Source organism: Streptopelia decaocto (assembly GCF_964273445.1).
Source record: "Streptopelia decaocto genome assembly, chromosome: 7".
Classification (NCBI taxonomy): domain Eukaryota; kingdom Metazoa; phylum Chordata; class Aves; order Columbiformes; family Columbidae; genus Streptopelia; species Streptopelia decaocto.
Window position 1 is genome coordinate 35202718 of NC_138661.1, and position 26898 is coordinate 35229615.

The 26898-nt window shown below is 46.2% G+C and overlaps 1 protein-coding gene across 5 annotated transcripts; it reads right to left on the reverse strand.

The window, feature by feature from the left end:
- BMF (Bcl2 modifying factor) lies at positions 1-26897 on the reverse strand. 5 transcript variants are annotated; one of them, XM_082058702.1, is made up of 5 exons: positions 26783-26875; positions 25235-25399; positions 24181-24276; positions 22845-23008; positions 7363-9347 (listed from the first exon to the last, which is right to left on the reverse strand). In XM_082058702.1, the coding sequence occupies exons 3-5, from the start codon at positions 24269-24271 to the stop codon at positions 9246-9248; spliced, it is 357 nt and encodes a 118-aa protein (XP_081914828.1). In that variant the 5' UTR covers positions 24272-24276; positions 25235-25399; positions 26783-26875; the 3' UTR covers positions 7363-9245. The 5 variants fall into 5 exon arrangements, with proteins under 5 accessions (XP_081914827.1, XP_081914828.1, XP_081914829.1 ...); XM_082058700.1 differs by having other exon boundaries at positions 7364-9347; positions 23956-24276; XM_082058701.1 differs by lacking the exons at positions 7363-9347; positions 25235-25399 and adding an exon at positions 1-229 and having other exon boundaries at positions 23956-24276; positions 26783-26897.
- Position 26898: the final 1 nt, after the last annotated feature.

Below are 26898 nucleotides of genomic sequence, written 5' to 3' on the forward strand. Positions count from 1 at the left end.
TTTCGGGAAGACACTAGAATCCTTTTTATAATAACAGCATCTCAGCACCTTCTTGCCAAATGATGAGAGGGAAGGGCGGGTGCTGCCTGGGACTGCACCTGCTGAGACCCAGCCAGGAGAGCAGCAGCCCTTCATGGAGAACTGCACCTCGCTCCCAGCACACTCTTCAGCCAGTTGTGCTTGCAGAGAAGTAAACTTGGCTCCGGCTTGACAACCTGTCTTCAGCCACCTGCAAAAAAAGTTGTCCCACTTTGTGAGTTAACAGCATTCCTGCCCCTTTCCCTCATATTCCCAAACCCTTCGCTGCTCACCCTGTTTGCTGCGGGTGGGAGGTCTCCTTAGGAAGAGCCATTTTCTCAGGGCCCCGCTTAGCAGTCGTAGCAGTAAGGCTGTTAGCAAAGGTGCCCAAAAATGGGAATTTCTCAGCGTTGTGGGTGACCCTGCTGTTCTGCACTCACTGCTGGCACAGTGGAGAGTCGTGGTCCAGGCCAATCGCCATGACCAGCCCTGGAACATTAACATAAGCCCCACTCCTCTACCTGTGCCCTTTCAGTCTTGGACTGAGTTGGCATGTCCCAATAGCACAGTGACCTGCTACAACAAATCACCTACAGTAGTTTTAAAAGGTGGTAAATTAAAATGATTGAAACAAGCCATTTCTTTACAGATTCCATTAACTTTTCCTAGCTGTTTACTTCTGTTGAAATTTTTGCAAAAACTCCTAGTATTGTAAGAAGTCAAGCCTCTTTGTCCTCTTATTAAGAGCTAACTGTCTCCATGAAAACATAGTTTCATGATTGTTGCTGTCGTGATCTGAGCAGCAGACGTAAACAGGGTCATCTCCAGCCATAGTGGGTGGATGTTTAGTTTATAGCGCTGAGGTTAAGAGTGAAAGCGTGTGACTAAGAGCAGAAAACAGAGAAGCCTTTGTATACATCAAGAGCCCTGAGGCAAAACACAGAGAAGGAGAATGCTGACACAGACTTTAATAGAGAAAGAAAAGAGTCCATTATGAACGTTACAGAGAACATAATTCATTTAAGAGAAATCAAGATTTAAAGGACTTATAGAGAGGAATATGAATACTGACATCAGCGGGTCACGCCTGGCAGTTTGTTGTCAGACTCTGTACGTGTGTTGTGGTACTGCGCATCGCGTCAGGTGGAAGGCAACTCGCTGCCAGACATTATCATCCACTCTTTGCTAGATTCTTGTAGGAAACAGGTTTCTTTCAGTTCAAGCCTTTCAACAGGAATGAGCGATATCCACCATGAAGCAACTGCAGCTCTTGCATTTTAACACCAAACTCTCAAAACTGTCAAAAATTACTCTCAGAACCTTTTTTCCTTCCCAAACCCCATCTTTCCATAAATAGAAAAGAGAAGGGAGGGTGGGGAAAGGAAGAAATGGGCTGAATTATTCCTGAGTGACTCAGGTATGACAGTGCAAGGAGAAAGCTGGTTAGCAGAACTGCTTCCAAGCTTGTGTACATGTTGCAGAGACTAAGGACCAGCATATTTACTGCACCATAAAACAATGGTACGAGTGCTTGAAAAATGTTCCCCAAACCATATACTACAGTGGCTTCTAAACTTCAGCAGCCAGAGCCATTAAAATAGAGAGCTTTGTGCAGTAGCTTGCGCAACCAAAGAACTTTCTTGTCCTCCGAGTGCTTTATTATTTTTAACGAGACAGGCTGAGCACTTCTTGATAAACATTTTTTCCTTGAAGCAGTAATCCTACTTAAACTTTTTACCTTGTCCCTACAGCATACCCCAAGGAAGTTAATAACAAAACTCATTTTCCCTTAAAGTGCTAGTCATGTTAGTAGAGAAAGTGAGGGACATGTTGTGATTGCCGTGGAAGGGGCCACGGCTGGAAATAAACTGAAAGTGCCCTGTTAGTATGCAGGCTTAGTATTTCAAGAACAAAGCTTTTCTGCAATGCATTTTCTGGGCCATCTAGTTTCTTTCAAACTACCAAAAAAAAAAAAAAAAAGTATTGATGTCTGTTGTAGTAGGAATGTTCCAGCCTGTAGCGTTTGGTCCTGATGCCTAACCCTGACAAGGTTTCCATACACCCTGAGTCTGCTTTGCCATGGCCAGGTGACAGACAGCCCAGGTCATGACAGAGCCACACCAAAGAGCCAAGATAAATCCAGGAGAGCTTGGAGGAAGGGAGACTGTCCACATATCTGTGCACCTGCCTTTGTTTTGAGCAAGGTGCCATGCATCCTGGAGCTTTGGCAAGTGCTTCTGCGGTAGCATTACCAACTGCCCATTTTTAAAAGCTATTTTTCTCTTTGATACAGGAATTATTGAAGCTTTTAACAGGGAGAGTTTAACGGTGAGAATTTATCCACATGAGGAAATTCAGAGCTAGCCCTTCCATCCAAATCAATCTCACTTCTGTCCCCTTGTATCAGTGTGTTACAACAGGCCCTTTCACGGTCACATGAGGCTGGCCAGGGGACACACTTCTCACTAGATCTAATACAATGAAAAGAAAAACTGTCTTTTTCCCCCTGTGGTCTTAGATGCACATGTGGCTTTTCATACCACACACATCATGTGTTCTTGGAATGAAAGGCCCTTTTGTAACATGCATACACCAGCCGAGGCAACTTAACATCGGGTAGGATTGTTAACTGGGTTCCCTAGAGCCTCCCATGAAGACCGTACCAGCAGCATCACACTGGAGGAGGAATGTGGCTGAAGGAATTATAAATAATTATAAATTATTCACAATACACACATCACCATTTCTGCTCCACTCAGGTTAACTACCGTTACTTCATGAAGGCAGTTTTTATCTTTCTCTATGGAAACAGAATAAAACTTCAGGACGGGCCTGACGATTACCAAAACTCGTGTCTTGCTGTTGCTTGGGATGGCCAAAACATTTTCATGTCTGTATTTGAGGGGGTCATTAGCACTTTACAAAGCCACAGCCACCTTCCTCCACTGCCTTTATGTCAGGAGACCAGTGAGACCCGTATTTCCCTAGCAGGATGACCACGCAATGAGTCTTTATCCTCAAGGCCTGAGTGCCTTTGAATCCACTTGCACAGGCAGCCATCAATCAAAGGTCACACTTTGCACATTTGGAGAATGCATCCTATGTATGCCTTGAGAGATGTTCCTGATCTGAAGCAGCAAGTTAACTGTGCAGCAGTTAACTGTGCATCTCCAAGTAGCAGCAGTTCTCTATGCAAGCATGAGAATATACCTCCTTGAAAGAAAATCTTGTCTTTCTTGCAGGGCCTGGTATTAGGGTGCATATAAAAGGATTTATCAGATATTTTTAAAGTTGAACAACCCAAATTGTATCACTGATTTGGGTAACTCCAGAACAGGCAAGCTGTGTAAATGCCCTCCATCCATTAAAAAAATAACACAAAGAACACAGACAAATAATTTTACAATTTTATTAAAAATTGTACCAGTTATTAGAAAAAAAAAAAAATTCCAAGTATTAAAGTATTAAAAAGCACCAAAGAAAGAAAGCACAAAGCAAATATACTGCACAGATACAAAAAAAAGGAGCTCTGCCCAGTCATCATTTGTACAGGCAGGAGTCCTGGAGGCACACAACCAGGATAAACAAAATGCTACATTCTCACTGGGTCTCAGTCCATGGCGAAGAAGGTGTGTGCACTTCAGGACTAATCCAGACAGAAATCTCACAGGAGAGCATCGGGTTTACTTCTGCAGCAGGACAGTATCATATTCAGAACCCATGGGGAAACCCTCAACTGAGGGAAAGTTAAATTAAATACATTGCAAATTCTAGCTCACCTTGCCTCTATGGTTTTCCAGATGAAGAACTCTGAAGTCTTTAAAAAAAAAAAAAAAAAATCAAAAAATCCCACCAAAAAGTAGAAAAGTCATGCAGGACGGGGAGGGAAAAAATGTGAATCTGTATTTCACAGTATTCTCATCAGTGAATTTTACCTAGGAATGCGGGAGACTGTACTACACACCATTGAAGAGAACAGAAGAGACACTGATCAGTTTTACCCAAAAAACCCAACAGTCTAGACATCCAAACTCAAATTTAGTGGCAGGATTTTCCAGTGCACCCAGTGGAAACAGACATACAAATCCCTTGGGCTGTTCTAAGATTTCCCTTTTACAAGCCTAACTTCTGAGTTTTATTTAAGGAGATACTGACAATGCCATCGTCTTTCCATCACACCACTCTCTCCCTGTTTTGTTATCAAACTTTCCTTTCAGAATAGTCTGATCAAAGCCGGAGCTGAGGAATCTGTGACGATGCTCTCCTGGAGCTGTGTCCACAAAGTGGGGAGACTCCTTTAGATTTAAGAATAACTTTATACATGCAAAATTTCCAGAATAGATTTTAAAAACAGCTTAAGAATCTACCCTTCCCACCCATCCATTCCCCAAAGGCAGCAAAGAGTCTGAAGACAGAACTGAAACATGGCTTTAAAAAACAGCCCACAGACATTAGGTTTCGCTTCCCAGAAACCAACTTCCAGCATGGGATTCACAGGAAGGGACCCTCCTTTCTGTGGCTAAGGGGGAAGGTCAGGCACGTGGAAGAAAGAAGGGGTAGGGGATGTCAGACTGCACTCAGTTTAAGAACGCACACACACACGCACACACGCACACAATTGCATTCCAGTGCATTTGATGTGTTTGGTCTTTTCTGCTTTTCCTGGTGGAGAAGAACTGAGCTGTGTAACACCTGTGTGAACACATGCAAATCAAAGAAACAGAGACCACTGAAGTCTTTAGGAACTGTAAAAGATTGTCCTGGGATCTTTTATCAATTCCTTGAGGTATTTCTTCTTGCTAAAACAATCAAAGGCAACAGGCAGGCATTTTTGCAAATGACCACAAATGCCAATTTGAAAGACAGACTCTTTCGAAGGACATTATTAAAAATCTTTGTTGTCAAATTATGCTAATACTCGATAGTACTTGGTCAATGTGCAGAGCTCCCAAGAATGTGAAGGAGCATCCCAGAGTACTTTTACTAATACTCCCGCAGTAAATATTGCTGGTAAAACAAGGCAAGACCTCCACATATCTGCATTCTTGTTTGATCCTAGCACATATGCCGACTGCTGTCCTTGTTTTGTCCTTTAAAAACACCCTCAATAGCACACCATTCAGCATGTCACAGTCTCACCATTCCCACAGCCTCAGCAGAGATATGGGTCAGGACCAACAGTGGAAGGGTGGAATTCATTGTAGGGTTGAGGGGGTCACATTGCAACAACTGACTCAAGTAATTTTGCTTTTTCATTAAAAAAACGGCTCTTCTCCCTAGTCTACTAATGGGTAGAATATGCAGTTTCCCAGAAGACTGCCAAGCCCCACACTGAATGATGTTCAACCTTGGGTACAGCTTCAGCGACTGCCATGGAGCAGCTCCAGGACTAGACCTCATATGCACACATCACCTATACCTTTACTCCAGGCTTGACAGGACAAAGTAAATGGCTGGTAGAAAGAAAGATGTCTTTGCAATCACCCTTTCCACATCAAGAAAGACTGGGTTCCTTGCCTCTATTCCCTTGTTGATACACAGCTCCAAAGCAAAGGCTGATAGGAAGTTTCTTTCAGGACTCATCTAACAAGAGTTTAGCCAACAAGCATTTAATAACAACTGACTATTTAAATGGAGATATGTGATCAGTTACGCAGGAATTCAGTGCTACCAGGGATTATCAGCACCCTGGGAGAAGGCTGAACCCCACACAGAGATCCAACAGCAACCCTTTCTGTGCAATCCATCCTCTCCCCTGCCTTTGTTGTGTCCTATTTACGGCAGTTTGCAGCTACCCCAGGCAGTCACTTTGTGATTACTGGCTCAGCTTTTAAGAATTGCAGGAAACAAAAACTAACTATTGCCTACTAGCACCAGGCTTACTGGATCCAGGGGTGGGCAGGTTACATGATATTAGGAAGGGTGGGATGCTGGGAAGGGCTAGGAAGAACTCTGTCCCTCAAGGAAAGAGAACTGAGGTCTGAAGCCATTTTGGAGATCTGGGGAAGGCACGCAAGATACTCCAAGGCTGCTGGTACCATCAGCAGCAGCTCAAGCTCTTCTTAAGAATTGCTCATTAAAAACAGGAATAAGTTTTAGGAGAAAGATCTGACTGTTCTTTCTAAATTGTTATACTGTAGCTTTACAACACAGAGAGAAACAGCATCCCATTCCTTTCACCAAGACAAACTAATATCTACAAACCCAAGCATAATCCTTCACCAGCAAGACTTAAACCAAGTTCCTTAGAATTGTTTCCCCAAACAGTCAACCTATATCTGTGGCCACACTGCAATAGCTATCCTGCAGGGAAGATCTCCTCAGGGTGTGCTCAAGGGGCCTTGCTAACATGGACAGGTGACAGATCCTCAGGTGCTGTGCATCTGTGTATTTGTTGATAAAACATGTGACATCTTCCTACTGTTTCCCCAAGTAGGTGAGACTGTGAGTATGAAGTAGCTGCTTTTCGCTAATCCATATGAAGCAAAATAAGACTTTTGGGTTGACAGAGTGTATTTCCTTTCTCCAAGATATGCAGATATAGAATATAATTAAAATATATTATCAGTGGTTGTAAATCTCTGGCACCAGTAACCAACACACATATTGGAGGAAGTCAGCCTTTGTCTAGCATTAGCTCTATGTCTCCAATGAAGTATTGTTGTTCAAGGAGATTTTAACTTGAGACCCTGGCATGACCAATTTTGATAAGTCTGTTGTTATAGCGGGAAATACGGACTAGCAAAGATGTGACTTTCCCTGAGCCAAATGACTCTATTGAGGCAGGCAGCCTGACTGAGGAACTGTTTCAGATACTTGTTTCTCCATGTTAAGAGTCTGACCCTACATAAACTGGTTGGGTCGCAACACCAGAAAGTGTCAGTACCAGATCTATCTTTCCAGCTTATGCATCCAGAGAACAGGCCTTGTTGGCCTGTTTGGCAGTCAAGTCAAGGCAGAGGGGAAGGGGAAAGCTCACAATGTTTTTTAAGCATCAGATGAGATGCACTTGCTGAATTTTTAATATCTTCTGATTTAAGAGTCTTCTCCTTAACATCCAGGTTCTCAGGGGTCCCCAACTCAGTCTGTGCTTGCACTACACCTCAGGCTTTCCCCCCATTGAAGTCCTTGTTCTCCGATGACCAGCATTCACTCCAAGCAGACTGTGCACCGCAAGTCTGAGCAGCCTTGCCTCTGTCAGAGGGGCAGAATGGCTTGCCATGCCACTGCAGCACAGCCAGCAACAGGTATCACTTCTGTCCCTCTGGGTAACTTTGTAGTGCACATGCCTAAAAAGACAACACAAAAACAAAACCAAGCCCCCCTGCTAAGAAAAACCTCCCGCCCTCCCTCTCCATGAAACCCACCCTCCAAAATACTACTTGAGATTCATTTACATGAATTATTAACCATCATGGATGAACATATTACTCTGGCTTTAGCCAGAAAAATAACATCAGAGGAGGAAAAAGCTTTTCTCACATAAACTCTCCTTATTTTGAAAGAAAGTGAATGTGAATATATGCAAGCGAAAAAGGCTTGTGGACCTCCTTCAGGGAGCTAAAGCACGTTTTGCCACAGTAGAGCAGGATGCAAATCAAGAGAATGGGGTTGGGAGAGAGGGAGAAAGTCCAGATTTAACTCTGTTTAGCAAATAGTTACCAGACACTAGGGTGCAATGATGAGATTACACAAATACCAGAGAGAGCATGAATTAGAGAAGGGTATGCAGAGAGGGGTGGAGGAGAAAGCGTTATGTGCAAGTAAACTATTCTTCCCACAGAGTAATGCTTATTTTTCAGAGTGGACCAAGAGCAGGAGAATTCCTCAACACCTGAAGTCGATGTTTATAACAGGACTGAAGAGCAATTCTCGGGACAGCTCTTCTTCATGCTGGTTGTATCATGAGACCCAAAACAAGGTGCAGTGGCAATATGGAAACGGTCTGAAGAAAATTCTGTCTGTATTGCTTTTGTGTTTGTGTTTTACCCTTCTTGTCACTGGGTTTGCAAACTAACAATATTTAAGGCTAAAGAGATGTAGCCACTGATATTTAAGGCTACTTCCTTTTGGTAGGGTAATTTCCCTGTGCTGGTCCAATAGTGTCAGTCATATGGACAAACTTCTGAGTGCATACAAACTGGGAACTGTTAAAGACCTCCCATGAAGTAATGTTACTGCTGCTAGTCCATATGTGGTTACAGCAGCCTCCAAACATTACATATGGGAGTAATGGACAGACTGCTTGTACAGGATACCTGTCAGACTAGTTGCTAATCAATTTCCCTGTCAAATCCTGAAGCAAAAGTATTGGATGCCTGGGACCTAAGCCTTCCTGACCAACCACATTATAGTAGGAGAAAAGAAAAACAAAACAAAACAAACACCCATCATAAAACTAATAAAAACATATACATTAGCATTGTAGAAGAACGTCGCTTGTGTCATATTGCATGGTTTTTGGCTTCATGCTGGCTCACGGGCACTGTGAACACTGAACTGGAAGCAAACAGCGGCAGAAACTAACAGCCACCATCAATCCCAGGAAGGTTACATTTTAAGACTGTTCTACTGAAGTGATTTTGCCTATTGATGGCAATGACAAAGAAAAACTTAATGTGAGAGAGCTGCAACTGGTGCCCAATGGAAAGAATGAGGAGATCAGATTTCTTTGTGATTTTCTCTCACACACAGTACAAGGAAATAAACAGTAACCCATGCAGAAAACAAGTAACCTGCTGGCTATAACTACTTGAATGTTTTAATTGCTACAAAAAAAAAATGTTTCCTTGTGGAGGAATCAAGCATCTCTGCTCTGGAAGATACCCAAATTATGTTTAGACTCATCAATCCCAGACATCATTTTTAACTAGCAGCCAAAGTGACACTCCTGCACTCTGCCACTGACAAAGGCAGAGGGCAGGGGAAGCTGTTAGTCTAACACCTGCCTCCCTTGCACAGAGGTCACCGGCGCGGGGAACCAGCAGCAAGCTTTACCAAACACACCCACATTCTGGCTTTCCTTCGACAGTGTTGGACAAGAGCTCCCTGCCTCACGAGGCAGGCAGCAGCAAAGAAGAGTCCATAAAAACCCCCAAATGTGAAGACGAGTATCAGAAATTCAGAGTCCTCACAGCCGGCCGGCGGTGTGCAATGTCTCGCCCCCGAACCAGTGTTTGTTCAGTGCTCCCTGCAGACTGGATGCGGCCGAAACAGGCGGGCGACGCTCACCTCTGCCCAGTGCGGTTCCTGTTCGCCTCCGCGTTTAAGGCCAAGTTGTGTAGGAAGAGAAAAAGCTGCCACCACACTTGATTTCTGTTCTGCTGATGCTGTGGAGGAGAACAGTTGAAGCGAGGTTATTTATATTTCTAAAATTGCAACACACCACTTCTCTTTTCCAATAACAACTCAGTTACACTTTTCAAGAGCAGACACTTTAATCCCATCAGCATAACAAGGGGGTGCAGCAAGGGAAGAGGGGAGAGAGGGAAATGATAAGTTCTCCAGAAATAATTGTAGCTCTAACATTACAAAAAGAAAAGAGCAGACCCTTTATGCATTGTGCACAAGAGGATTAAACTTTTTTTTTTTTGCTTGTAGGATTTTGCAGAGTTTAGCCAAGTGCTGTTTTTAATCAGATTGGCTTCTGAGCCTTTCAAAAGCCCCAGCTGCATGAACAAACAACCTTTTTTAATTTTTTTTTAAAAGCCCCCCTTCACCCCAAAAGTAAAAAAAAAAAAAAAAAAAAGAAAAAATATAACTGGTGATCCATCTGTAAGTGATTTGACACCGTGAAGGTCAAAGGGTTAATCTTCAATTTAAACCACACTGCTGAGACAGCAAAACTCTGATTTCATCTAGTACAAGAAAACACATTCGTGCACACACACACTCCCCCACCCTCCCCCCACCACATTTTCCTTCCCAGCATCTCCAAGATAATACTGCCCTTTTTATAGCCACTTTTGACAGTAAGCCATAAATAATCAGCCTTGGAGCCCTTTCCTACTGACTGGAGCCAATTAAACCTTAAGCAAGAACATACTTGAAAACACACAAAAAACCAAAACCAAGAGGTTATTTCAGGTCCCATTGTCAAGGAAGAAACACAGGAGTTGAGTTTCAGGGGGACACCAGACTATATAATGCAGCTTTGGGGCAGGGACACTGTTCCTTCTTTTGTTATATGTAATCACCCCTGCAAAAGTGGCTCCGATTATACCCCCACCTTCCTGCACTTTAATGGCAGCTCATACAAACAGGTGGGTTTCTCTTTACATTGCCCAGCCTGGGATACTATTTCACCGCAATAACCGACCCTCTATTAGAAGTCAGTCTTTGTTTTCTCATCCAGAATTCCATATTTGCTAAGCAGGACTGATCATTTCTGGAAAACAAAACAAACCAGCCCCAATTTCCCCCTCCCCCGCCCCCCGCCAATCCGCAGCAGATGAGGAAACAGAAGACTGGCTTCCAACAACTTTGCCTCAGTACACAGGAGTTCATAAAAGAGCACTGAAGCACATTATATGAACAAGATGTTTCAATGCAGATTAGCCCAACAGGGCAGAACAACACGGTTGCAAGGCTTTCTTTATGTAATCACGAATAAGCGAGAGTTGCAACTGGAGCTGGTGTATTGGAGACGTGTCAATAGGCAGCTCTTCAAAGTCCTCCCAGATACTCATTAAATTATGTTCATATTTCACCGTGAGTAGATCTGTGCCATTTGAATTACAAATACACACAAAGCAGGCTTCAGAAAAACTGGGCTCATCTTCCATCTTAGCAGTGGATCACTATTCTTACCCTCAAGACTTAGCAGTTGTCTCCTGTGTTTAGAAGAGCACACACAGATCCCATCACACATTTCAACACCACTGTGTTTGGAGCGACTCTAGAGCCTGGTAACATTTATTTCAAAGTAACCAGCCCTGAGTTCAGCTCATACTGATTGCCCTGGCATGTGTTAGGTTTACAGGTGAAAACATCCTTTTAGAAACTATCCCCTAGGACTGGGTTAAAAAAAAAAAAACATTGGTCTCAAAAGCAAGATACTTTTTGTTTTGCTACTCGCCTCTCAGTTTGACCAGGCTTGTCCTTCCTCATCAAACTCCAGAGATTCTTCTCACCCTTCTGCTTAGAACCACATCCAAACCCGCTCAAACACCCATGTGGAACGACACTGTCCTGATGATATCTAGATACCATGTTTTTTATCAAGCTATTACACCTTAAGCAGATGATTGCTCCTTAAACAGAGATCTTCAGGGTAGCATGTCAATGAAGTGCCATGCAAGCACAATGCCTTTTTCTGCAGTTTCCAAAGTAGCGAACTATGCATGGTGGACAAACATACTATAGATGCTCTGAGAACAATACGCTTTGGCAGATTATCTGATTCTACTGGCAGCCAAGAGGGTAAAGAAGTGTGTTATAGGGTCTTAGTATGGGAAATGCGAGAGGATATTTAAAAATTCGTATTGAAATCCTGAACTTGAAACATATCTCAGCTTCACTGGTGGAGCCTCTTTAATGGAAACTCTCATGGAATTTTATAAAGTGGGTTGACTTGGTGGCAGATGAGATGAGGTGTGCTAATCTGGCACATGCAATTTCAACTATTCCACACTGTCAGCAGGACAGACAAATCTAAGAATCCCCGTATTAATGTCCTGCTTCATGTAGGAGGCCACTTTGCACTTTTCACACACAATAACAGGTGTCTAAATATACTGTCTCCTCCTTAAATTTTACATGTCACCTCAGAAGAAAAGGATTACTTGTTCTCTGCAGTGATAGGTAAAGGGGGCCGCGTTCAGGGAACAACAGTGAAAGGACTGTGCTCATCCTCCTCCCTTTCTTTTTAAAGGAAGGAGAGCTTTTTGAGGAAGGTATTGGGGTTTGGTTTTATTTGGCCAATAAGACTTTTAGAGCCCTACAGACCTGCAAGAGAACCAATGGGATGTGGTATCACAAATACTGAGAAAAACTCTAAATTTGGGGGTTTTCTAGTTTATATTCTATAGTGTTTATTTCATTGCCTCTTGAAGCCACTTTTTTGGTACAGCATTTCTTTCCTTCTCCAGTTAAAAATGTTTCCCTAAGACACTCAAGGAGATTTTAATGCAAGGGCAGAACAGGAATTATTTTACCCTTGTTTCCTCATGCCTATAAGAAGCATGATCTCAAATCACTTTATGAAGGACATTGACACCACTAATTTTGAAGTGAAAAAAACAGAGCACTAGGCCGAGGGCAGCTTTCCAGGTTTTATTCCTAGACCTAGGGCTTGGATTTCCCTGGGTCCGTCTCCAGCCAGCACCGCCTTCCACAGTGCTGCGGTCCCAGGCGCTGCAGCAGCCCGCTCGCACCGCCCTCTCCTCACACTGCTGCAGCAAAGTGAACTGGAACAGGACGGTGATCGAGGCCAGGACTAATCTGGCACAGAAGTTGCCTTTAGTACTGACCAGGTCATGCTAACCCATCGGATTCATGGCATCAGGTGGCCAAGCTGATGCTTGCACCAGCACAAGAGAAAGGCGACCTGAGAAGAGGCGCAAGCTGGGGCTGGTTCCTGCAGCAGCCAGGCTGCCGGGTGTACGGAGCGAGGGCTGCGCTTCTGGGCTGATCTGCTTCCTCTGGTACTGATTCAGAGTGGGACACGAGCCACGGAATGGAAATGGCAGATATTCTTTCCAATACAGATAGAGGAAAACAATTTATCAAAAGGACTGTCCCAGCCTAAAAAATGTCCTTGTCACAGGTTTCAGTAGCTTTTCCCTCGATGTGCCCCTGCCAAGACCGAAATACTCAAATATTCAGGACTGAGGGGTTTTTGGTGTGGTATAATTTAGCTGCCAGGAAGAACAGAAAACCCAGGAGTGTCACCCCATGAATCTGGCATCTAATTTTTTCAGCTGTGATAAATTTTAAGTCGATTCTTACAGTCTTGTAAGACTCATAACTATTGTGGCACAGGTTTATCATTTTCCTAAGCTTCACTATGCTGATTTGTCCCTCACCAAAACAATTCAATCCTCAGGGTCACTACTGCACAAATGTACCAGGGATGAACACTTTGCCACCTCCATGAAGTAGCAACATAATGAACATTTTGAAGCTCCTTCCTAAGATGGGAAGAAGTCTCTTTTGCCCTCTACACTAACTGTAACTAAAGTAGACTTGTGAATACCACAAGTCAACACAAAGCTGGAATGACATAAAACCATTTCCTAGTGCAGCTGCTGCTTTTTAAAGGGGATATCCTTAAGAGACTGACTGTCTGAGGCGTTAGCATGAAGGTTTCAGTGAGTCACAAGGAAAAGCCATTTTACAGGAAAAGTGTGCTCTGCATCAACAGTACATTAGTAAAGTCTATTCCATGAATGGTACTGAGCTACAAGGCAGAATACTGGTAAACAAACACAAAAAAACAGCAATACTTTTACTGGAAGCCAATGAAAGAGAAACAGTATTGACCTGGCATTTATTCCTTCCCCATAATTAGAACTCTTAATACATGTTTCACACTGTAAATATACAGCTGTGTACCTGTCAAAGAGCACCTCAGATGTCAAAAAGCTTTTTACTCCTACCTAGCCCTTGCACAGGGTGATCAAGGGAAGATCAGTAAGGTAATAGACCTTAAAAGAAAATGTTGTCCCTCTGCCACAGCTCCTTGCATCCTTGAACATAAATGTTTAACAGATGAATAGGATTCACTTTTCCATGTGATACATACATGCCATTAATATCCCTCCTTAAAAAATAAAGAATATGTTCATCATATACATGTGTTGCATGTGGGTCTGCTACATTCCAATCACATATACAGATGGGTACACCTGTCTAACTTCTTTATCTCATGGGTAACTTTTCACTTTGCTTCATGGCTTCGAGATGGTTAAGGGTCAAATTCTGATCCTATCTTAACTAGAGGCATTAAACTATCACCATAAATGGCACTATTATAGCAAAAGAAGAAGAATGCCATATGTCCACATAAAAACATCGTTCTTCCTTTAATGACTAATACAAGCAACAGCAGTAAGTTGTTGGGATTTTATTTATTCACTGAAAACAAAAATACTTGCACACCATGAGCAGTTGCTGACTCATCACTGAAGACTGTTTTGGCTGCCAGGTGGCTGGAGGCATATTGTGCTACCACAAAATATGCTTTAGCTTAGAAAGACTAGAAAGTCACAGTCCCCAAGGCAACAGAGGTTACAGGTGGTGCACCCCACTGGAAAGAGAAATGCAGGCCAATGGAAGTCAAATACAAATCTTTCCAGCTGTGATTCCTAATGACCAGAGAACAATGCATGTGTAAAAGCAGCAGGGGAAAAAAAAGACAGTAACAGACAAAAAACGAAAGAGGAGCTTAGCGGCACAATTTTTCATGGTGACACAGAGATGAGGATGAGTATCTTCCTTGGGGACCTGCATCCTCTGGCTTGCAAACCCCACAGCTCTCTTACGTGGGACTGAACTTGTGGTAGAGGGAGGCGTCATTTCAAGTGCTGCTTCCTTTCTCAAAGCCTCCGTCAGTCTTTGTGAAACAAGATGAACAACATGCATGTTTAAAATACAGTAGCAGGTGCAGCAGGAGGGATGTGGGGTGCAGGAGACCCCCAAAACCCATTTATGGGCTGCCTAGGCCAAACAAGGGGGACGGCACCATCCGAGCAGCAAACAGCGACGTCCATTGCCCCAGGCCTGCTGTGGGCACAGCTGTGCAGGTGAGCCCTTTCTCAACTTTCTTGTAAGTTCAAAAACAAACATGCAGCCACTCGTGCCTTCCTCTCCAGAGCGGGCAGGAAGGGGAAGCAGACAGACGCCATGGCAACAGCCAGCTGACGGCAACCTGGGAAGGGCAACCACCGGCCACCGCGTTCCCAGGCCCTCAGCCTTCCCCTCCTGCACCCCGAGGGGCATGGTGGCTTATTTTCCATAAATACAGTAAATAAGGGTCTTGCATTTCCATGGAGCTGCACCTGACACCACTCTCTACCTGCGGCACAGAGTCTCAGGGGGATTCGCCTCCATGCTGGGGGGGTGGGGAAACGAGGGTGCAGGAAGAGATGCCCAGACCTCATCTTTGTGCCCAGGAGAAGACACCCACCCGTCCCACAGCCGCAGGCAGCAAGTGGAGGCAGGTTTACACCCTGGCACCCACTGTGGGCTGGCAGAGCGGTTCCACCCTCACCCTGTTTGTCACTCACCCTGCACCGGCCCTGGGACAGGCTGACCTTTACCTCGCATGGATTCCCTCCCCGCCAGAAGAAGGGAGGCGATCCCGAAACTGCTCGTGCACGGGAGACACCCCCTAGTGATTAAAGCCTACCTCAGGGTTTTGGTTAAAAATAACACTTTGTAAGTTTTTACAGGAAAATATTCTGGCGGAGGGGTGAGGCGGGTGGGGGGACCCTGTCCTGGGCACAGCGCTGTCCCAATGCGAGGGGAGCCTGCGGGCCAGGGGGCGGGCAGAGGGGCAGGCAGGGGGCGGGCAGGTGCAGCGCCAGAGCCTGCGGGCAGAGCAGCCGCTCGTCAGCAGTTCTGATGACTCAGAGGCTAAATTTAGCGCACGATATAAACACAGCAGCCGCAGCACAAACACTGCCCGGCAGAGCCGCGCTCAGGCCGGGCCTCTGCCCGCTCCTGTGCGCTGGCGGGGTCCCGGCCTCCGCGGGCTCCCCTCGGCGGGCGGCTGCTGTCCCCATCACCCTCGGTCCCCGTCACCCTCCTCTTGTTAGGTGTCGCATCAGGAAAAAGCTAATCGGAGTTAACAGAAGTTGCCTCGCTGCTTTTATTTTTAGATCGCTATTCTTTCTGCTGTGGTAAGGTCCTCAGAAAGATTGCTTTGCCATTGGCAAGGGTAGCTGCAACCGAGAAACAAAAAACCCAAACAGAGACTATAAAAGGCTAGCGGGACATTCCTCCTCAATGGCTTGAAACAAAGGAGGACTCTGCAGTTGGGCACTTGCTTTCCTGCCTTTCCACTATAAAATTTAATTGAGTAAAATACAAACACGCACACTCCTCACCATAAATAATCAGTCCAAACATCTCATCATCCCCCCCAGAGATGGCAGTATCTTAATAGGATCAACCAACCTAAGCAGAGGACTGGAGGCAGAACAACTGGGTTCCAATCAGCGATCCCTGCATGATCTCAGACAAGTTATAACCTGCATTTCCTAGTCTCCTACACTAAAAAAGATGTAGGATATTACCGCAATTTTTTCTTAATTGAAAAATAATTTCTCAGCTGTCACACTTGCTACCAGCAGAAAGCACGTCACCACCGTCACAGCCAGCACGGTGCTGCAAGAGCCAAGGGAATGCAGAAGAGCGTGCGGAGACCACTGGGGGTGTTGTATAGGAAAAGCAGCAGCACTGCACGCCATTTAAACCACACACAGATACTGCAGGTGATGTTCGAAATACTGTAAAAACATTCACGTGTACTGTCCCAAAGAATTATTTCACATTCTTTAATGTGGGCAATATTGATATGTGAGATTTGTGTCCCCACTGCCTTAAGACACTGCAGTCCTGTGTCCGGCAGGGTGAAGGATTCATGGGGGAACGCTGCCCAGATCTCACAGTGCTCTCCAGCCACTGGGCTCCCCCTCTCCTCTTCCCACTTCCTCTGCTAGAGCCATGCAGGAAGTTTTGCTTTTTAACATTATCCCCTATTTCAAGCAGGAACAAAACCATAATATATTTAAATCTTTTGTCAGCTAAAAGCATAGAAAAGAAGGATAGATTAGGCTGACGCAAAAGTTTTGTGTTTTTTAATAAACTGATATACAATGGTTGTGGCTGTGGCATCAAAAGTTTGGCCTCCAATGCGGCTGCCTGAGGAAAAGCAGAGGGCAAGTACATGCAATAGCTCCCCCTAATATTCTTTCAGTATCTAACTAGTCTGAGCTTAGGACTTCCCGACTCAGATCTGGTTTCTGTTTATTTAATGTCTCTTTCAATGGCCATAAACTTGTTATGATTCCCCTTGAACCCAGATAAAGCGCTGGGATGCACAATATACCTTAACGAGGAGTTCCACAGAGCCACCTATTGCATGAAAAACTACCTCATTTACTTTGAGCTTGCTCCTAGTAGCTTGACTTGATTTTGCCTAGTTCTTATACTGGGAGAAATTAGTTTATCCATTTCCTTCTTGTCACTTTTGGTTTCTGTTTAATAGTGCTAATCCTTTGGTTTGTGTCACTTTTAGACTTAGCAGTTCTAGCCCATTTTTTAGAATTCTCATATGGAAGTTTCATCATCCTTCTTGACTTTCTCTGAACCTTTTCCATTTCTGCTGCACCATTTCTGGAAGAAGGAAACTAGAACTGTATGTAGCATTCAGGATCTGGGAGAAACATGGATTTATGCAGTGCCATAACTATGTTCTTGTTCTCATTTTATTTTCTTAACATACCAAAGAATATCATTTCAGATCAGATGTGAAAAGGTCCAGCAAGTTTCTGTTAACCTAACTGCCATGTAGTCAGCTCTGCAGGTGGCATGACTTCAGGACAGGTGCTAAGCATGGGGCAACAGGTTGCTGTGTTGTCTGTATGCATACGGGAATGTGCACTTCCAAGCCCGCCTCTTCCTTCATTGTCACTTGTCAAAATGGAAAATAATAAATCTAACAACGTTAACCAAAAAATCTGTCTCCACTTCCTCATATCAAGTTTCTGACTCCACTGACTGTGTGAACTCCTCTTCCCCCTATAGCATACGTCATTCCTCAAGCCTAGGACCCTCATTCCATAGCCCTGCCAGAACTTTGCTTCACACCTCAGTCTTCCCAACCTCACACCCACCCTACCCCTGCCCTCTGAACTGAGCTCACCCACTTCAGGAGTTCTCCACCTGGTACTCTTCCTTGCCATGCTCCTGCATCCTCAGCTGGAAATTCAAGTTCTACACTGATGGCAGAGCTGCAGAGGAGACCCGCTGCACAGCAGCAGCAGGGACCAGCAAGCACTAGCTAGCAGAGAAGATCCTGAAACATATTGACCTACTCGGGAAATGAATGAAAGCACTTACCCCAAGTCTCGCAGGTACAAGTTAAGTAAGGAGCTGCCAGTGCTACAGGCTCAGCTGCAGGACAGTTCGAGAGTCTCTGCATGACATTATTAGGAAACATTTCTGAACATTTTTCCTAAAATGTAAAGTCATCATAAAGGACAGTTTCCTGCAAACAATTCCAGTTTAAAAAAGCAGCTGTTAAAAATTCCCTGAGTGTCCCCAATAAATGATGGAGAAAAGCCTGATAGAGTTTGGGATGAATGATCAACATGCAGTGCTATGCACCCACTCTCTCACACTGATGCATTTCCAACAAGCGACATGGGCTCCCTGTTGCATAAGCAGAAGCGTCTCAGAGGAGGCCTCGATAACTCTCATGAGAGACAGAGGGGAAAAAATATGCAAAACATAACACGTTTTACTTTCAAAGGATAACATTTCCTCCTGGACATTTTCAGTGTCATTAACCTGAGGCAAACTGGTACATTACCAGCCATCTGTCTGCAGCCAGTGGGGATAGAGGTATGCAGGCTCCACAGGCTGCTCAAGCCTGTTGCAGGGATGACAAGACAGCTACTTGCTGAACCAAGTGTGGAATTTAGAGGAATAAAGTTTTCTATAGCTAGATCCACAGAGGCTTTTTAAGCATGGTCAGCATATCTAAATCAACTGCAGGATTCCTGATGTGTTGGAAGGGGGCTTTGTTGTTGTTTGTAATGCACTTATTTACTCAAGAAAGCTCAGCTCTGATTCAGCATCTGGTTCTCATTGAGGCTCAGCTTTTTTTAAACCAAGCTTTCCAGATGGGTTGACTGAAGCACAAGGAGGTCAAGAGACTTGTCTGAGGTCATACAGCAAGTCAGTGGCTCTGCTTGGACCCAAGCCCAGAACTGTTCAAGGCTACCACTCCTTGGCTCTTAAAGAGACAATTTTATCCCATGTGAAGTGATCTTATCACCATAAAGAAGAGATGTGATAAAAACAGTTCCCTCAAAGCTGCAGCCTGCTTGGAAAGAGTTATTTTATTTGGAAAAAGCCATAGCGTTCCAGTGTCTCAATAGAGCAAGACAAACTGAAGGGGTGTGATACTGATATACAGTGTCATCCACCCCACTCTCGTATAACCCTGTGCTCTTTCCTATAGGGTCGGCTCTCCAGCGCCACCATCTCGCTCATCTACTCCCATCCCATCTAGCAGCGCGTCATGTTGTGAAACACGATGTCAGTTCAGCACAAGTTGAAGCCCTTTCTCAAGGCGAGGGAACTCAAGTGCACTCAGGACCCAAAGCAGAGCCCAGACACTTGTTGCCGCGGCTTGGACATCCCAGACGATCCCCTAAGCTTAGCTCTGTTCTCCATAACCTTAGAGTGCACTCTTCAAGCTCAGCTGCAGCAAGCAGTTCACACATCCCATGGCACAGGCATACTTGCTCGAAACTCAGAAGAAGGTGGAAGGTACTGGGTTCTCCTGCAGAAAACATGACTTGGCTCTACCTTTGTTTTCCAGGGTGAGAAAGGCACAACAGACGGAACATTGCCAGAAGAAACACAGCTTCAGACAGGTAAGAGGGACTAAAGAGCTCGAGAAAACATAGACAGGTTGGTGTTGCATGTAATTCAGCAGAGCCCTTTGCAAACTGGATCCACCTGTAGCAGGCTTTGCTACTTAGGAACACAGAGAGTTGCTCAAGTCCTTCCTATAATAAATTCAGCATCTTAAGGAGATGAAAGCCACAGAATGCTAGGGAGTGTTGCGTTATTGCTCTAGCACTGTTCTAAGGATGAAAAAGCCAGGTTTTAAACTACTGTATTCTGTTTAATATATTAATAGGAAATGAAACCCTGAAAATGGTGTACATGCCAAAATCAAGCATAGGTGCAGCCAACTTTCTTATTCTTACGAGATGCATACCCAAAAATCTTTTGTATAGCCAAGAACCACAAAACAAATACCACATAGCTCCGGGAGCCCAGGGAAGAGATAACAGTGACTGTCCAGGGTTCCCAGTGTGGGATGAGGTTAAACCGTGCGTGCAGCTGAGTCCAATGACAACTCAGTGACGTCAACCTCAGCAGCTATTGCCTGCTCAGTTCCTCTCTCTGCCAGGGATGTACATTAACCAGCGGCCTTTGTGTCAACACAGCCTTGCTGCTGCGGCGGCGGAACGGGAGCCATACCTGAACTGCTGGAGAGCCTTGCAGAACTCCACAGCCATGGGAGGGCAACTCTTGAGCTAGCTGGATGCACTACTCCAATGCTGAATGTCTTTCTAACTCTGACTGAAGAAACATATGTTTTCTTTTCACAGGTTCACACATAAGACATTTTGTAGGCTCCGAAAAGAGGCACAGCTTGTTGAAAATCAGACTTGCTCTGTCTCAGTACTTCACAAGACCACACTGGTGTGACTAACATTGCGGTACTCTAAATCTGATTCAACACACCACTCTGCAAAGTTGGTTTTGACCAAATGTTTGAGACAAGCTGGAATGGGGCAACCAAATCAGGGATTAGTTTCACAGCAAGATAAACGACAGCCCAGTTTTCCACATCTCAGAGGCTGCCCTTTCCAAACCACAACATATTGTGAACCAGTTCACATGTCTCCAGGGGCAGACTGCTTGCTTCTTCAGCAACAGACTGCAAAGAGCCATTGCACGCCCAGGACAGAGGGGCTTCTGCCTAGGAGATCTGTGTTAAAAGCCAAAGGAAATCCTACATGCAGGGCTGGGAGGGAAGGAACTAGGCATGACAACAAAACGCTCCGTGGGGAAGGGTGCCTTGGACACTAGTATGCGGCTCAGTACGCACTTTTCCTGACAAACAAGAAAGAATCCCTTAACACATCCAAACGCCAAGGCCTATCCCAGGGTCAGGCTGCGGAGAACCACTGGCTGAACTATTCCGTCCTCGGGTTAAGTTTTTGGGTTGGGTATTTTTTTCTGGTTTGTTTTGAAATGTAAATGGCTGAACGACTCTTCCCCGCCACCCGCCCCTTTACAACTTGTTGCTCTTCCAGTTCAAACAAAGACAGCAGAGCTCCTCCCCCGCTGGCTGCGCCGCCGGCCCGGGCAGCCGGACGCCTTTGTTTACTAACTCTCCCACCCGCCGCTGCCGGGCAGCTCGCCCGGGCCCGCGGCTGCGCCCGGTGCGCGGCTCCGGGAGCCGCGCAGCACCCGCCGCTGGCAGCTCCCCCGGCCCGGGAGCCCCGCAGCACCCGCCGCTGGCAGCTCCCCCGGCCCGGGAGCCCCGCAGCACCCGCCGCTGGCAGCTCCCCCGGCCCGGGAGCCCCGCAGCACCCGCCGCTGGCAGCTCCCCCGGCCCGGGAGCCCCGCAGCACCCGCCGCTGGCAGCTCGCCCGCGCCACGGGGCGGCAACGAGCCCGAGCCGGGCAGCGTTAGCGGGGCCGGCGGGGGTGGGCATTCCTGGACGCGTTTCCAAGGCCCAGACTCCCCAGATGTATGGGGTCAAGTTACAACCAGTTCGACCACTTCACGCCAGGGCTCCTCTGCCGGGATGGTTCACCTTCCCTTTCCTGTCACTATCTGTCTACACAGAGTGGGATCTTCAGCTATCTGGCAAAAGGTGTCACTGGGGAAAACCCCATTCAACCACACACTTGCTAAAAATCTCGTGGTAGCTTGTTATTCCTGCATTTTGCTAAATGACATTCATAGCCCCATCTACATTTCTACAGACTAATCTTCTGTTACAGATTCTTTAATCCTCCTGCTATTTGGAGATCAAGAGTCACAGAATTCCTTCATCTCTCATGACACAGAGAGGAGCAAACCTTTGCTCAGCCACAAGCCACAATTTCTGACCAGGACCAAGATCCTCACTTACCTGTGAGAATTACAACAGATCCCACTGTTAACAGAGCACCAAGTCACTTGGAGTGAGAGAAGGTTTTTGTCCCTCTCAAAAGTCAGCAAGAGTATTAGCTTCTGCATTTGCAAGTGGATACACACTCGCCTTGATGGGCTTGCACCTCTGCCAAATTCTGCATGGGCTGAAATTTCCATTTCACCCCTCCCTAACGGGAAGGAGGACAAGGAAGAAAGAATCAGGGGTTTTAAGGGTGCTGGTTTGGTTTTGTTTCTTTGAAGAACAGAATTTTTTGTTGTTGTGTTTGTTTTTAATCAAGATTCTGGAGTGTGGTTTTCAGACCTGATGGCATCTTAACAGCTGTCTTTTGTTGTGAGGAAGTTAGTCACAAGTCTGATACACCAGCTAGGACTGTCTGACAGGAGTTGCTAGCAAGTCTAGCGTGATCTAAATATACTCCACAACATTCAGACAACTACCCCTAGACAACAAGGAGTGTCAGAACAGACTCCAGGCTTGTTGTCATCTCCAAGATGAGCAGCTGATACAAGCCACAGATGGCCACTTGCGCCACAGAAGACACTGGTGGTGAGGAGAGTGGAGAAGAGTAAAAGCTGTAATAAAAAGCAAGGGGGAGATCCCTGAAGAAAGCCTCAGTGACGCTGTTGCTGATGAACTGGAAGAGCTGGAATAGCAGCAGCTAACGCAGAACAGCTACCTTCCCAGGTAGTTAATGCAACCCCACACATTCTTGTCCCTCCATCTGCCAATCTTTAGGAAGAGCCAGCAATCTAGCATGAACAAAATTCATCAGTATAATCCTGCTATTTCATCACTGCTGGCAGGCTGCTGTGTTAGACAACAGCTCGCTCAAAGCTGAGGAGCCAGTCCTCCAGAGTACCCCTCTTGGATGGCAAACCCCCCACCTCCCTGTCCAGAGATAGCCTACCCGCTGTATGTGGAGCCGGTGGAACTGGTCGGCAATGCACTGCAACTTCCGTGCGATCTGCACCTCGGCACGCGCTTCCCGCTGACCTTCCTGAGGCTCCTCTTGGAGGTGTGGATCCAACCCAAAGCCAACTGGAGGGACGTGTAAACGGTAACCAGCATTCCCTACACAACAGAGATCAAAAGAGTCATTCTTCCAGGGCAAAGAATTGCTCTTCTACTCAGTACAGAAGAAAGAACTGCACATAATCTTAAATTTTTGATTCATGTTAAAGTCCAGTTCCTGAAGCCCCAACAATGACTGTATACCGTAAAAGCATGCAGTAAAACATTTGCTCAGCTTTTAAGCAGGTTTATATCGATTAAGCAGAGCATTGTGTTGCTTCTCATAATCAAATGACTAGCAGGATCTTACACTTGGTTCCTTTTTGTTTGTTTAGAGTTCAGCCAAGAGCTGATTTTTTTTTTAATGACAATTTTGCACTTTTCCAAGATCTCTGCCTCAAGTTGTCTCCCATTAAAGGTTGCTGTATCTTTTCCATCAGACTTTGCTCAGTTCTGTCGCATTTAAGAGGACTGATTTGAATTAAAGCTGAATCAGATACACAAAGCTGAATGGTGTCCCATCAGTTACTAGTAAAATACTGGATGGACGTGGTACTTATTCAACAACTTTAACTCCAGTAAAGAGCCTAAAAGCTCTCCCACTAAGTGTACATTTTTCCCTTTCCCTCTCTCTATGCTGAAAATGTTTAGGAGTCTTCCTATGTGGATGAGACGGCACTACAATTTAAAAAAATGTAGGCAAGTCGTAGGATACAAGGTATGGTGAGTACCTAAACATCTAGCAGTAAAATAAAATTTGACAGAATAAAGCCAAAAAGAATGGGAGTATCAAGGCCAGTGGAAGCAATGAGCAAGTACCTGGCTCCTGCAGTAGACAAAAAAGGATAAGAAAATACAAGCCGTCTTTTCTGAGGGAGTAGGACCAAAGCAAAATAATTTTCAGTCCTTTAATAAAATGCCCTAATGAAAGAAACCTTGCTTGATTGGGGAAGTGCTAAAGGGACAGTTTCCTTGCTGCAAAGCTGATGACACTGGAGTGCTCTTACCATAGAAGAGTCTCCGGGGCTCTTCAGTGACTCCACAAGGCAACATAACATCCTGACTGGAAGAGGACGGGCTGAGTGTTTGAGTTGCCTTGTCCTGCTGCTCAGGATGCCTGATACCCGGACCACAGCAGTGTGTGAGGGGGAATAGTTGAAACCTCCCCAGAAGGCAGCTGTAGGACTGGTTCTGTGTGAAAATGCCAGTTGCAGTCATCTCACCAGGCTGACCTGCAAGTCCAAAGTCATCAGAGTGAAACACGTCATCGTCCAGCCCATCCAGGCTAGAATAGTCCTCTTCCAGGTAGCTGGGGCGATCCATTGCTCCTGCAGTAAAGAAACATTAGAGGAAACAGCTAAGACACAAGAATGTTGTCCAGGAGAGAATACCTTCTGCTCCAACAATAAAACACAGCTCTTTTTTTTCTGTCTGCTTCCCTCCCTCCGAATGCTGCCCATCTGCATTGGCAGGAGAGGCAAGTGAGTGACTCGGTGGTGGAGGTCACGGCTTTGTGGAAAGTCCTCGACGGCTGGACCAGAGAGAGACAAAGTTCACACGTGTCTAAGAGTCCACCCACCCACGGCTCCGATTCCACAGCTGGTCGCAAGGAGGGAGCCAACCCCCAACCTCAGCACATAGCAACTGGAAGGGCATTGTTTTAAAAGGCAACTCCAGTCCTTCAAATTGCCCCATAGCGAGTCAGCTTCTTTGGGGTCTGCTCTGCTTTGGCCCACCATATTTGAACTTTATGGTATGTCCCCTTCACTTTTTCCCATCTATTACATATTGATGAAGTAAAGCTCTTGTAATCACAAGGCTGCAAGGCCAGACTTCTAAGAAACCCCAGAGGCTGCAAAACTCAAGAGCTGGCAAAGCTGTTTCTGTGAAGCTCTCCATAACTCCTCCCTAGAAGGGCCAACTTTCTTTCCAGCTTCTCATTTCTTCTCTCAGCTCAAGACATGGCCCGAACTTGGCAATGCAGTCACTTACCCTAAAGCCTACATTTACTATCCATGCATTAGTTCACCCTACTACTAAACAAAAACACATCGCTGGTGTCAGTGTTTAAAGCAGGACTTTAGCTTATGTAGCTGCCATAGTAAGCACTCCTGAGCTCTGTTACAGCACAAAGCTGGACAAAGATGATGGAGGAAAAAAAAAAACAAAACAAAACAAGACAACAAAAAAAACAACACTAAACCCCTAAATCATTCTTTGAGAGCTCTTTGCAAACATAGCAGTTAGAAAAAAAAAAAAAAAGGCCACAAGTCCCTTTACTGTTACCTGTGCATCTAACCCAATTGGAAGACAGTCTCCTAAGAGATCCATCTCCAGGATTTCCACCCAGTTCCAAACAAGGCAGTGAAATTCAACTCTTCATGTCTCTTCCTTTGCTCTGGTTTGCGAGGCATTTAACAGAATGGAAGACTAGCAAGAGGAATTTCAGGCCTGAAGGAGACATTAATAATAAGTTTATAAGGATGCGTTCAGTGCTCCCCTTGGTGCTCCCATCTCCCCCCAGGTGAGCAGCACTCACAACACCAACATGCTAAAGGAGACAAAGGGATGGAGCAGTTCAAGAACTATTTGTGCATGGCTCTAACTGAGGGCCACTACAGTTATTCAAGTTGTTGCATCTCAGCAGTTCACTTGGCCCAGCCACAACTCCCAAATAAAAGTCTGCAGAGCAGAACAGGTACCAGCCCCACAGCTGGTCCAGTTCCACCAGGTGACAGCAGTGCTGTCTTGGCACAGCACTCATAACATTCTCATCCATGGCTTAAGGTAGCACACTAAAAGGAGTTAAGGCCCTGAGACACCGGTACAGATGATCCCCTGCCAGCCCTGCTGCTGGATTGTGATCACCTGACAGAAGGACCAGGCCATAACATGATTTGTCCTTGCAGCAAGATTTGCCATACCTCATCCATCGGAGCCCCAATGGGACACGGGCATTCAGCGCAAGAAAGTGCAACAAAGGCAAAGAGCTAGCCAGCAGACCAAACCCTGAACAAAAGAAGGTTTAGAAAGCCCGGAGTTTTACTCGACGTCCTGCAATACGGTCTGACTTTTTTGCAGAGCCGTTAGGAAACGCTGAACAGAGAATGCCGAAGCAGTGTAAAGGATAACTCATCCTACAACTCACTTAACTTCTTTCCACAATCTGAAAACACAAACTCGCCTGGGACAGCCGCGCAACAGGTCGCGCCCCGGGGACTCTGCCAGATGGCGGGGACGCCGACACGGGGCCCCCGTGACTTCAGCGCCGTGACCGACCCACGGCGCCTTCCGCAAGAGAAGCCACCAGCCTCCCGAGCCGAGGCAGCCGCCCGCCCGCTCTGACAGGCGGAGGGCTGGGAGCCGGAGGGAGGGCTCAGCGCACACGTGCGTGCCAGCTTCCCAAAACAAAGCTGGCCGGCCGCGCCTCGGCACCGCCGACTGCTTCTAACTCTGCCCCGTCCGGCCTCCGGCCCCGCAGTCACTCCCGGCCGAGAGGCCGACAGGCAGCTACTCCGGGCAGCGCCGGGGGACGAGACACCCGAGATCGGCGGGGCGGCCCGGGAGGGGCAGCGCTGGCTACCGGGCATTAGCCATTGCTTACATCAGCAAATCGTTGCCTTCTCGGTGCCCACCGGGCTCATTCCCAGCCGTCCCGCTTATCCCCATCCGGAACGCCGCGGAACTCTGAGCAAGAGCCGCTCCGCGCCGGGGCTGTCCCGGGGCAACCCCCGTTCCATGCCACGATCGCATCCTGCCTCGGCACCGCGCTGACCGGAGACCTGGCTCAGAGAGGCCGGCCCCCACTGGGGAAAGGGCTTCCTGGGCACTCACCGAGAAGCGGGACAGGCGTCCCGCGGGGCCACCGCGTCCCGGGAGCCGCCGCCGCACCTCCCCACCACCAAACTGCCGCCGCCGCCGCCGGGCGGACCGCGAACAGCTGACGGTAG

Excerpts from the sequence above, each read along its gene's own strand:
- BMF (XM_082058699.1), bottom strand. The coding sequence starts at position 24,271 with ATGGATCGCCCCAGCTACCTGGAAGAGGACTATTCTAGCCTGGATGGG. Across the intron at positions 23,009-23,955 it reads GCCCCGGAGACTCTTCTATG|GGAATGCTGGTTACCGTTTA; the intron begins GTAAGAGCACTC and ends TCTGTTGTGTAG. Across the intron at positions 9,348-22,844 it reads ACCGGCTCCACATACAGCGG|CATCAGCAGAACAGAAATCA; the intron begins GTAGGCTATCTC and ends TCTCCTCCACAG.